This window comes from Acomys russatus, chromosome 19, assembly GCF_903995435.1.
Source record: "Acomys russatus chromosome 19, mAcoRus1.1, whole genome shotgun sequence".
NCBI lineage: Eukaryota > Metazoa > Chordata > Mammalia > Rodentia > Muridae > Acomys > Acomys russatus.
This window is the reverse complement of record NC_067155.1, coordinates 18766945-18779807: the sequence shown is the minus strand read 5'-3', so window position 1 is coordinate 18779807 and position 12863 is coordinate 18766945. Positions and strand designations below refer to the sequence as shown.

At 55.9% G+C, this 12863-nt stretch overlaps 1 protein-coding gene across 1 annotated transcript in view; it reads left to right on the top strand.

The window, feature by feature from the left end:
* Nucleotides 1-10348, top strand: part of Sipa1l3 (signal induced proliferation associated 1 like 3) — an 86852-nt gene extending 76504 nt beyond the window's left edge. The window contains exons 15-20 of the mRNA XM_051162778.1: nucleotides 1029-1194; nucleotides 2435-2681; nucleotides 3914-4057; nucleotides 7596-7731; nucleotides 8634-8715; nucleotides 10166-10348. Coding sequence (XP_051018735.1) covers nucleotides 1029-1194; nucleotides 2435-2681; nucleotides 3914-4057; nucleotides 7596-7731; nucleotides 8634-8715; nucleotides 10166-10309 — 919 coding nt within the window. The 3' untranslated portion in view covers nucleotides 10310-10348. The remainder of the gene's footprint in view (nucleotides 1-1028; nucleotides 1195-2434; nucleotides 2682-3913; nucleotides 4058-7595; nucleotides 7732-8633; nucleotides 8716-10165) is intronic.
* Nucleotides 10349-12863: the final 2515 nt, after the last annotated feature.

Here is a 12863-nt window from a genome sequence, read left to right as displayed (position 1 = left end):
CAGAAAGTTTCCAAACAATGAGTAAGAGGAAAAAAGGAGGGCAGCTGTCATTAGTTACTCTTGGCAAGAACATCAGACCCCGCTTCCGGGAGGCTCTCCCTTGGGTAGGGGTCGTAGCCTCTGGTTCTGTGGTACAGACTCCACAGGAGGGAGCGTGACAATTTCCTAGGACTCCTTTTCCTACCCCAGTCCACTGAGGCCCCAGAGGTAGCCTGACTCTGTGTTCTGGAAAGCTACGGAAAAGAGCGAGGAGGAGAACCACCTCTGCTCCCTTCCCATCTGCCCTCCGGATTTGGGAGGGGGCGGGGTGTGCAAGCGGAGGGTGGCAGCCGTTGGGCCTCAGGACCCTGTGGTGTGGGGGAGTTTGTTATCCCATGTGACACACCAGGAACCCCCCACCCGACCTACCCCGACCTACCCCAGAGTTCCTAAAGCAGAGGGGAGGGCTCTGTGGGATGCCGCCCTGACCTGCCCCACCTCCCACGAGCCCCGCCACCCACCCCTCCTCCCGACATACACACCAGTCCCTGAGACTGGCCCGTCAGCCAGGGCTCCTCAGAAACAGTCACAAGTCCTTACTGTGGCTCTGTGGCTCACACAGGTCTGGTCCTGGCTCCTCCCAGGCCTCCCTTCCCTCCCCCAGCTTCAGCACTTGTTCACTCTTTGACCTGGAATGTTCCGGGGGGGGGGGGGGTTTCTCCCTTCCTCCCACTCAGCAGAGCACCTCCAGTCTCCATCCTTCTACCTAGCCCTATTTGTTTCAAAGCATGTGTCTGTCTCACCCACTGGGTCCCTTCTGGTCACCTTCCTAGAGTCAGTCCCCTCCTGCAGGTGTCCCTACAGTCTCTGCCTGCTGTACCGCGGCTCTTGGAGCTAAGCCCCATCCCAGCAGGTTCTCAGCACAGACAGCGAGTGCCAGGTGTACGTGGAGGAGGCACAGTCACTCGTGGTGGCGGCTGCCCTTCTCCAGTCCCGACGGCCCCGGAAAAGTAGCTCAGGGCTCTCTGACTCTAGTGTTCTCCTTCCAGGCCAGTGGACACCAACGCAAAGAACGTCTTTGGTCAGCCACGGTTGAGGGCATCCCTGCGAGACCTCCGGTCCCCACGGAAGAACTACAAGTCAACCATCGAGGACGACCTGAAGAAACTCATCATCATGGACAACGTGGGGCCAGAGCAGGAGCGGGATACGGGGGTGCGTGGCCAGTGGCCTAGACAGTTCACGGGGGACACGGGGTGCATGGCCAGTGGCCTAGACAGTTCAGGGGGGACACGGGGTGCGTGGCCAGTGGCCTAGACAGTTCAGGAAGGACATGGGGGTGCATGGCCGGTGGCCTAGACAGTTCAGGGGGGACACGAGGTGCGTGGCCAATAGCCTAGACAGTTGAGGAGGGACACGGGGGTGCGTGGCCGGGGACCTAGACAGTTGAGGAGGGACACGGGGTATGTGGCCGGCAGCCTAGAGCGAGTTCAGGAGGGGTGGTGCTTTCTGCCAGGTCCTCAGCCTTCGGGGTCTGCTGGTCCTGCAAAGGTGTGCAAGTGGGGGCGTCTCTTGTTAATCAGGGACAGACCAGGTCTTAGCCAGCTGGGGAAGGCCCCAGAGAGACCCTGGATCCCACATCTTTCTCCCAGAGCCCAAGGGGGAAGTCGTCCGGCCCAGCTGTTCAGAGTTCGTCAGCCAAAAGCAGGGTGGGCTCCCAGGAGCATCCCAGCCGCTCACCCCGGAGACAGTGAGGCCGAAGGGGCGGGCACTGCGGCGCTCCCTCATTGTCAGGCACGCAGTCTATGTTAACCAAGGCAGCACCTCGCTGGCCACTGTGGCACACACCTACAGTCCCACCTGTCAGGAGGCTGAGGCAGGAGGATCACATGTTCCAGGCGGGCCTGAGTTACAGGACTAGCTGAGACCATACCTGAAAAGAAAGGGCATATTTAACTCAGTAATGACATGCTTTTATTGTTTTATTTTTTATTTCATTTATATATATATAATATATATATTTTTTTTTTTTTTTCTTTTTTGGTTTTTCGAGACAGGGATTCCTTGTGTAGCCTTGGCTGTCCTGGACTCACTTTGTAGACCAGGCTGGCCTCGAACTCACAGCGATCCACCTGCCTCTGCCTCCCGAGTGCTGGGATTAAAGGCTTGTACCACCACACCAGGCAACAAAGTGCTTTTATAAGGCTACGGTTGTGGCCTAGGATCAGAAGCCATGGGCCACAAGTCAGGGGTGGTGAGCCCTTGGAGAAGCTTAATGCTTTGACCAGTAAGAGTACAGACGTGGACACTGCTGCGTGGGTGGGAATTTGTGGACTCTGCTGCGTGGGTAGGAACTTGTGGACGCTGCTGCGTGGTTAGGAACTTGCCTAGAAGCCCCTGAGGACAGAAACCACCACCCCAGCGAGCCAACCTCTGTCCCACCCTGTCCTGACAGCAGTCCCCACAGAAGAGCCTGCAGCGGACACTGTCAGATGAGAGCCTGTGCAGCGGTCGCCGGGAGCCCAGCTATGCCAACCCCGCCAGCCTGGAGCCCGGCCCGCCCAGTGGTCTGCTCTTCACCAGCACCGGCACTTTCCCCTCCAGCACGCTGCCCGCCCGCCGCCAGCACCAGCACCCCCACCCTCCCAGCGGGGCACCCAGCACCGGCCCAGCCACTGGCAATGGCTTCCCAGAGAAGAAATGTGAGGCTGGGCATCGCAGGGCTGGGGGGCAGGGGGTACACACCACAGTTGGAAGGCACCTGGTGGTCACCTGTGGCAGGTCTTGTGAGGGAGGGAAAGGTACACAGGTGCTCCGGGGGACCTCAAGGAGCAAATACTGCTGGCCCAACACTGGGTCACCTGAGACCAGAGGGAGTCAGCCTCCCCAAGGACAGATACTTGCACCCTCAGCTCCGAGCTCCTGTGCTCCACCAGCCTCCCTTGCTCCTGCCTCAACATCTCGTTTTCTGAAGATTTACTTAGTGACCTGACTTCCCTTGCCCACACCTTTATCCCATGTAGCAGGTGTTTATTGAATATGCCCTGTAAGTCGGGCACTGGCACACTGCCTCCTGAGAAAGCCATGGTGCAGGCAGCATGGTGACACATGTCTCAGATTCTAGCACTTGGGGGTAGGAGGATCTTGCATTTGAGGCCAGCCTAGAATCCCAGCAATACCTATCTCAGTTGAAAAAGAAAAGGCAGCAATTTTTTTTTCTTTTTCTTTAATTTTTTTTCAAGACAGGGTTTCTCTGTATAGCCTTGACTGTCCTAGGCTCGCTTTGTAGACCAGGCTGGCCTCTAACTCACAGCGATCCACCTGCCTCTGCCTCCTGAGTGCTGGGATTAAAGGCGTGCCCCACCACGCCCGGCCTGGAGGCTGGTTTTATTTGCTTGCTTGTTTGTTTGTATGTTTATTTTTGTTTTGGGTTTTGGTTGTTGATTGGTTTGACAAGAGTCTGACCCTGTGGCTCTGGCTGCTCTGGAACTCACAGACATCCAGCTGCCTCAGCTCCCCAAGTGCTGGGTGCTGGGATTTTAGGCAGGAGCCTGCCATTCCTCCTAGCTGCCTTCCACACCCCTCCTGGTAGGAGTAGTGAGTAGCTTCAGTGCTGTGTGCTGGTGGGAGCTACATAGGGTGCTGCTCGGCATTTGGGGTGCTGGGAAGTGTACGGCACACCTGCACACCTCCTGAGGAGGGACCGTGGCACTGGAGTCAAAGAACAAAGCCCTGGTAACCACATCACCTCTGGTCTTTCTGAGCCACCAGGTCCCTCCCTGGTGCCCACCTCCCACTGCACAGCTTTGCTGTAAGGGTGCCTCAGCAAGACCTCCCTGGTCCCATAGAGAGAACCGCCCACAGGGACACTGCATTTCCATCCCTCCCCCACTGTCATGCTCAGCCACCCCCCTGTCTCCGCTTCCCCACCCAGCCGCCATCTCAGCCTCGGAGCTCTCGCTGGCTGATGGACGAGAACGGCCCCTGCGGCGGCTTGACCCCGGGATGATGCCGCTGCCGGACACAGCTACTGGCCTGGAGTGGTCCAGCCTGGTGAATGCTGCCAAGGCCTATGAAGGTAGGGCACCTCCATGCACCCTTGCCTGATCCTCAGTGTATATCTGTTCTGGAAGGATGACTGGAGGCCTTGTGGCTTTGCTGGGCCTCCCATGTGGCTTCCAGAGTCACAGAGCAAAGCTAAAGCCTCGCGAAGCCTTGCGCTGTCATTGGCTAACCGTGCCACCCAAGCAGGCTGACCTCTTCCGCTGCCCACCGCCTGCTCTCCTGAAGGAGTCCCCTCTGCAACTACCTGGGCTAAGAGACGCTAAATGTGAAAAACGGGCCCGGAGCAAGCCCACCACAAGCAGTGCCCTACTGAAGGCCACATGAGACCCAGTTCAAAGAACAAAACAAACCCAGGCATGCAAGCCTGGTCTACATAGCAAGCTCCAGGCCAGCCAGGGTCATGTAGAGAGACCCGATACATAGATAGATAGATAGATAGATAGATAGATAGATAGATAGATAGACAGACAGACAGACAGACAGACAGACAGACCTTGTAGCCGCTGCTTTGCTGATTGCAGGGGCCTCACCCTGCTGTCAGGGACGACAGTTAGAGCTCCAGCCATCACAGCCCCACCTCAGCCAGCAGGACAGGCTTCCCTCGGGGAAGCCTCGTGTACTCACCTGTGTCCTCCAGCCCCAGCCGGCGGCTGTGCCTCACACAGACTGGGGACCTGTGAGCCACGAGTGCAGTGCAGTGGCAGAACACTCCTGTGTAAGACCCTGGGACGGGGTTTAGTTGGCTTGGTTTTGGGTTATTATTTTGCGGGGGTGGAGTGTTTTTGTGGGGTTTTTTGTTTTGGTTTCCAAGAGGTTTGTTGTTTTTCTTTTTAAAAGATGTTTATTATTATTTACACGTATATGTGTGTCTGTACATGTGTGTTTGTATATGTACGCGTATGTGCCTGAGGTCTAGGCATCTCATGGAGCTATGTGGGTGCCTAATGTGGGTGCCGGGAATTGAACTTGGATCCTCCGCAAGAACAATGCATGTTCTTAACCACTGAGCCATCTCTCCAGCCCCTTTTCGTCTTTCCAGACAGGGTCTCTCTGTGTAGCCTTGGCTATCTGGGACTCACTTTGTAGACCAGGCTGGCCTCGAACTCACAGCGATCCTCCTGCCTCTCCTCCCGAGTGCTGGGATTAAAGGCCTGTGCCACCATCCCCCAGTTATAAAACCCGGGATTTGATCCCCATTGCTGAATGAACAATTGATGGATGTGTTTGCTTGTCTGTCTGTCCGTCTGTCTGTGGGTCTCTGGTAGCCCAGTCTCAAACTCACCACGTAGCTCAGGCTGGCCTTGAACTCCTTCCTGTGTCCACTTCCTGGGTAACAGGATTTTAGGTGCCAGTATGCCCAGCTCAGAACTCCCCAGCCTGGCCTCAAACTTGTGGTCCCCCTGCCTCAGCCTCTCCAGTGCTGGAATCACAGGGACGCGGCACCACAAGTGGCCCAGCCACATTAGGTTCTTTGTAGTTCAGGAATGCCCGGCCTCTCGGCCCAACCTCGACACCATCACCTCATGGCATGTGCAGTTGTGCGGACCTCTATCCAGAGGACCGTGGTAGGAAAGCAAGAATGGTCCTAGCTGAAACAGGACTTCTGTGGCTGGGCGTACCACGTCGCCCCACGGCCACCAGACTTGCCTTGACCTCCCCACCACCCACCTCCGGGCAACGTCAGGCCAAGCATCCCTTGGATCCCTGACACTGGGAGAGAGAGCAAGCAGTGGGGGGACAGGACCAGATCTTAAAAAAAAAGAAAATAGGAACTGAGCTGGCTGGCTCCCAGCAGAGTAAGTACCAAACGGGTTGACAAGGAGACCAGAGCCTGCCGCCTACGTGTGATCTCCACCTTTTCCTGTGAAGAGCTTAGTGACAAGCCATTAACCCCACATGGCTCAGTTGCTCATCTGTAAACTCTCTCTGCCCCTCAAGTTGTGAGTACTAGATGTTACAGTGCTTAGAACCACTGCAGGACAGAGACTAGCAGCAGTAGAGCCCCTGCTTAAAATCCCCCAGTGAGGGGCTGGGGCGTGGCTCAGTGGTAGAGCCCCTGCTTAAAATCCCCCAGTGAGGGGCTGGGGCGTGGCTCAGGGCAGAGCCCCTGCCTAGAATCCCCCAGTGAGGGGCTGGGGTGTGGCTCAGTGGTAGAGCTCCTGCCTAGAATCCCCCAGTGAGGGGCTGGGGTGTGGCTCAGTGGTAGAGTCCCTGCCTAGAATCCCCCAGTGAGGGGCTGGGGTGTGGCTCAGTGGTAGAGCCCATGCCTAGAATCCCCCAGTGAGGGCCTGGGGGTGTGGCTCAGTGGTAGAGCCCCTGCCGAGAATCCCCCAGTGAGGGGCTGGGGTGTGGCTCAGTGCTAGAGCCCCTGCCTAGACTCCCCCAGGGAGGGGCTGGGGCGTGGCTCAGTGGCAGAGTCCCCGCCTAGAATCCCCCAGGGAGGGGCTGGAGCGTGGCTCAGTGGTAGAGCCCCTGCCGAGAATCCCCCAGTGAGGGGCTGGGGTGTGGCTCAGTGCTAGAGCCCCTGCCTAGAATCCCCCAGTGAGGGGCTGGGGTGAGGCTCAGTGGTAGAGCCCCTGCCTAGAATCCCCCAGTGAGGGGCTGGGGTGTGGCTCAGTGGTAGAGCCCCTGCCTAGAATCCCCCAGTGAGGGGTTGGGGTGTGGCTCAGTGGTAGAGCCCCTGCCTAGAATCCCCCAGTGAGGGGCTGGGGTGTGGCTCAGTGGTAGAGCCCCTGCCTAGAATCCCCCAGTGAGGGGCTGGGGCGTGGCTCAGTGGCAGGGCCCCTGCCTAGACTCCCCCAGTGAGGGGCTGGGGCGTGGCATATTCACACTGTAGTATGGGCCTTAATAGTTCTTGTGATTTTGCGGGGAATTTTGGATTCAGCTGCTGAGAGCCAGGAAAAACACTCGAGTCTCCGCCCGAGCAAGATCCTGTTCAAAGCCTTCAGAGTCTCGGCTGGAGAAATGGTTTACTGTTAAGAAAGCCTGCTGCTCTTGCAGAGGACCTGAGCCCGGTTCCCAGCATCCACACGTACCTCCACCTCCAGGGGACTCTGGTACTCACTTTCGGCTTCCATACACACCCACACACGTGTACACATATAACTAAAAATAAACTTTAAAAAGTAGAAAATGAAGCCGGGCGTGGTGGCGCACGCCTTTAATCCCAGCACTCGGGAGGCAGAGGCAGGCAGATCCCTGTGAGTTTGAGGCCAGCCTGGTCTACAAAGTGAGTCCAAGATGGCCAAGGCTACACAGAGAAACCCTGTCTCGAAAAAAAAACAAAAAAGTAGGAAATGGAGCCGGGCAGCGGTGGCGCACGCCTTTAATCCCAGCACTCAGGAGGCAGAGGCAGGCGGATCACTGTGAGTTCGAGGCCAGCCTGGTCTACAAAGTGAGTCCAGGACAGCCAAGGCTACACAGAGAGACCCTGTCTGGAAAAACAAGCCAACAAACAAAAGCCAAACATGGCATCCAATAGGGTAGCAGATGAGCTTGGGGGCTGCCTGCTCCTCCCAGAAGTTAACGCCCCCACACTTCCTCCTTGGCAGTGCAAAGAGCCGTCTCACTCTTCTCCCTCAATGACCCAGCCCTGAGCCCAGATATCCCTCCTGCACACAGCCCTGTGCACAGCCACCTGAGCCTGGAACGGGGCCCACAGACTCCTAGAACCACTCCCACCATGAGGTAAGTTTCCCTGGAGACACTGGGGCCCATCACCCCACCGCTCAGCAGGCAGCACATATGCCCAGGACGGGAGTGGGTGGGTGCCACAAGCCACCCTCACCCCATAGCTAGAGTTGTTGTCAGGCCCGCTGCGCCCGGCAGCCAGGCAGGAGAGAGCTGTAAGGGCCACGCTGCCTTGCCTACAGGAGATTCAACAGTGTTAACAGTCACAGGGTGTTTGTGTGTGTGTGTGTGTGTGTGTGTGTGTGTGTGTGTGTGTGTGTGTTCCTCACAAGGTTCTGTGTGCCACAGGCCTGCACAACACTTAGTGATCACTGGAACGCTGTTCTGAGGAAAACTGTGATTTCTTGTTTTTTTTTTTACACCCTAGTTGGTCTCAGATCTTGACTCCCACCAGAAGTGTGAACCTCTGTAGTTATAGAAACCAGGTGCCATGGTACAAAATGCTTTGGGGACTGGTGGCCCTCGGGTGCACTCCCGCGTTTTCCCCTCCCACCTCCCTCCATACCCTGCAGCTCACCGTGGGCTTCCTAGGCTGCGGGGTGAGGGCGCTCAGTCCACAGCACTCACACATATAGGTTGAGTGAGTGATGGGTACCTCACGAGTGCACAAAGTCACACACATACCTTTGCTGGGGCGGGGGTGCAGGTGCTCATTTCAGAGTAGCTCCCACCCAGCTCCGCCCTGCCCTAACGCTTCCTCCACCTGCATCCACTGGTGGCCGGGGTCCATGCGCGGGGAAGGGACTGCCTCGGCTTCCCCATAGAGCGGCTCATCTGTGTCCTGCACCCCTGGGCTCACCAGAGACCAGTGGGCCTGTACCCCAAGTCTGTCCCAATTCGTAAGAGCCTTCCTCCAAGGTGGCAGGCCTCAGGGCTGACGCCGTCCCTTGTCTCTCCAGCGAGGAGCCGCCCCTGGACCTGACGGGCAAGGTGTACCAGCTGGAGGCGATGCTGAGGCAGCTGCACACAGACCTGCAGAAGGTGAGGCCTGCCCTCCTGCCTACCCCCACCTCGCGCTGGGCGGCGCCTGCGCCCCCACCCCCAGCCCCCACTCCGAGCCTGGAGCATGGGTCACAGCAAAGATGAGCAGCTCAGCCTCTAGCGCAGTCAGTGCAGCGCTATAGTGCCTGTGTAGCATCCACAAGGCTCCAAGCTCCTAGCACTGCCGGAACCAGGCATGATGGTAGATGCTGCTTGTAACCCCAGCACTCAGGTCAAAGGTCAGGGCCATCCTCAGCTGCATAGTGACCCTGCAGTCATCCCGAGATACGTGAGACCAGGTCTTTAAGTCATAATATAAACGGGAGAGACGTTGTAGCATAGATTACAGGACACTCATGCAAGCGGCAGTCTGCAGCCAATTAAATTAAGAATTTTAGGGGCTGGAGAGACGGCTCAGGAGTTAAGAGCAGTGTCTGCTCTTCCAGAGGTCCTGAGTTCAATTCCCAGCAACCACATGGTGGCTCACAACCATCTACAATGTGATTTGGTGCCCTCTCTGGCCTGCAGGTGTACACGCAGGCAGAGCACTGTATACATAAAATAAATCTTTTATATATATGTATATATATATATATATATATATTTTTTTTTTTTTTTAATACAGAGTTTTAGTCAAGCCACATAGCATCTATGTACTAAGCCGGATATCTCACACGTCTATAACCCGAGCTCTGAGTAGGGCAGAGACAGACAGGAGGGCCACAGGGGCTTCTGGCTTCCAGCCTATGTGAGAAAACCACAGCCACAGGTTCAGAGAGAGAGCCTGCCTCAGAGATAGGTGAAGACTGGCAAAGGAGAACATTGGCAGCCTCTGCAGACACACGCACCTTAACACACACATACACACACACGCACGCACGCACGCGTGTACGTGCACGAATAAATAAGTTGAGTCAGATAAATGATAATATATTTATCTACTGACCAGCATGCAAGACAGATCCAGTAACTTAGTAAGAAGTGATTCAGGCTGGCCTTGATCGTCTCTGGCAGATCGCTGTGAGCTCGAGGCCAGCCTGGTCTACACTGAGAAACCCTGTCTCAAAATAATCCAAAAGAAGCCGGGAGGTGGTGGCACAGGCCTTTAATCCCAGCACTGGGGAGGCAGAGGCAGGCAGATCGCTGTGAGTTGGAGGCCAGCCTGGTCTACACAGCGAGTTCAGGATAGCCAGGGCTACACAGAGAAACCCTGTCTCGGGAAGAAAAAAAAAAAAAAAAGAATAACCTCTCGGGCTTTCCAAACCACCTGTCAAGAGCTGAGGCCAGGGCATGAAGTTACTCAGGGTGGTTGGTTCCCTCAGAGAAGCGGAGCTGGGATTTGAACCCTTGCGACCAGGCCTCTCAGGCCCCAGGAGCTGCTTCTGCTCTGTGTACCCCAGGGGCGCCCTGGCCGCGGGCGGGCCCTGACCCAGCCTCTTTGCCCTCCCAGGAGAAACAGGACAAAGTGGTGCTGCAGTCGGAGGTGGCCAGCCTGCGGCAGAACAACCAGCGGCTGCAGGAGGAGTCGCAGGCCGCCAGCGAGCAGCTGCGCAAGTTCGCGGAGCTCTTCAGCCGGGAGAAGAAGGGACTCTGAGGCCCCTGGGCTGGTACCCTGGGCTAGCCCCTGGGCTAACCCTGGCCTGGCCTCCCTAGCTGGCAGGCAGTGGGGCTTCTGGTTACAGGGGTGACAGGGCATCCAGCCATAGCCCCATACCCACTGCACTAGGAGCTACCTGGGCCAGGCGCTGTCTCAGGCCCTGTCCCTGGGACCCAGCTGCCTGGAGCTGGGGTGGCCGCAGGGCCCCTGCATGAGGGCTCTGGAATGAGCCAAGCCCTTTTTCCCCCACGTCCTGATGGTCCAGGGCTGCTCTGGCCTCAGTGCTGGCTCTGGGCGGCATGGACACCAGCCTCTGAGTCCCCTTCCATACAGCAGCCAGAAGCACTTTGGTAGAGTTTAAATTATTTTCCTGGGGCCACAGAATGGACAGGAACGGCTAGCACCCAGTCCACTCCTTTGAGAAACCCCATTTGTACAGTTAGGACTTGTTTATACAATCTTTTTCTATCTACTCCTTTCCAGCAGCCGCGGGGGGCAGGGGGGCCATCCTCTGCCTCGAGCTACTGACCTGGCCAGCCACGGGGCCCCTCCCCTAGCACAACTAGGCCGTTGTGTCCCACTCCAGAGGCCTCGCGGAGCCTCCTGTCTCGTCCTCCTTTTACAAGTCTCCCTGGCCACACTCCAGCCCAAGCGGCCACCAGACACACTCACTGTGCCCCCCCTGGGGGAGTCCCCCAGAGATGCTGATTCTCCAAAGGCAATAAGGGGTGGCTCAGAGTGGACCCACGCTGCTCACCCAGGAAACACAAATCCCCCCCTTTCCCCTTCTTTGAAAACAAACAGAAAAGAATATATATATATATATATATATTTATTTTTTCATGTAGAGTTGTGCCGGAACAAGTTTGAATGGCCACAGTCTGTGGATTCCTCAACCCCAGGGTCAAGACATGTCCCCATGGGCTAGGGGTCAGTGTGAGGACCCAGAGGCATGACTAGATGGCCCTCAGCCCAGGACCCATCACCTCCAAACTCCTTGGAAGGGCTCTGAGACCACACTCGACAGGCACGCTGCTCCAGACAGGCCAGGCTGGAGGGCAGGGCTTGAGAGACATGTACCCACAGCTCCCTACCACCCGCCTCTGGCCCTGGGGAACCCCGGGTTGTGAGGGAGCAGCCTGCCATGTCCTCCACCCACCATGGACCAGGCCACCCAGTGTCCTCAGCCCTGGCCAACTACTGTGATGTCCCTTTCCTGTCCCCTTTCCGAAGGGTTCTCCAGCCCCTGCTTCCTCCTTTTCTCAGACCCCACCCTAAAGCCTGCCCCTCCCGCCTCCCTCCTGTTCTTCTGTAATGTGTCTCCTCGTATCTTCAAATCATTCAAATCATTTTGGGGACCTAATCATGTACATTGACAATTGTAAATTATAATTTTTGGTTTTGTTCTATTATTTTTGTAAGAATTTCTGCAAAAGAAAAAAAAAAGATCTATTTAATTTGAGGTTGATGTCCTGTCTGATGGCTGGAGATAGCAGCAGGCTTTCCCACCCTCCCCCCATGTTGATTTGTTCCATTTGGATTTTTTATCATTCTTTATTGTCTTTTTCTCCCTTTCTTCCCATCTTCCCTGTCTTGAGATTTCTGGCATGTTTCAGGAGGTTTCAAAGGAAATAAACAGTTTCATAGAAATGGCTGGTGTGCTCTCTCAGGCAGCTGGAAGTCAGCGCCGGCTCCTCCTCCACTCCTGCTGCACAGCGCACACTTACCAGCTTTGTCCACTTTTCCTCAGAATCCACACAACAGAAATCTGACCCCAGGATGTAGAGTGTGCTGAAGTTAAAAAGAAGCTAAGTCTACACGGTGGGCATGGTAACCAAGCCCCGAGTCCCAGCGCTGGGGAGGTAAGGTGGACGGATCTCTGCGCATTCTAGGCTTGTTCAACGTAGGCTCGCTAGGGGTGCACAGTGAGACCCTGTCCTAGAAAAGGGGGGGTTGGCTCACTTTTGCCAGGTGTGAGGGTTCACACTTGCGATCTCAGCACCCCAAGGATCCCTGAGAGCTCAAGGGCAGCCTGGGCTCCACAGCAGACCCTGCCTCCCTCAAAAAAAAAAAAATAATAATAATAATAATAAAAGGTCATCTATAAGCTCAGCCTCAGGATGTGAAGGAGCATCCTCAGCTACATAGAAAGTTTGAGGCCAGCCTGTGTCATCACCAAGATAAGTAGTAATAAAGCCCCTTTAAAAAAAAAAAAAGAGCCGGGCGTGGTGGCCCACGCCTTTAATCCCAGCACTCGGGAGGCAGAGGCAGGCGGATCGCTGTGAGTTCGAGGCCAGCCTGGTCTACAAAGCGAGTCCAGGACAGCCAAGGCTACACAGAGAAACCCTGTCTCAAAAAAAAAAAAAAAAAAAAAAAAAAGACTTGGGGGCTGGAGAGATGGCTCAGTGGTTAAGAGCACTGTCTGCTCTTCCAGAGGTCCTGAGTTCAATTCCCAGCAACCACATAGTAGCTCACAAGCATCTCTAATGAGATCTTGTGGGCAGTCACACATGCAGCCAGAACATTGTATACATAATAAATAAATCTTTAA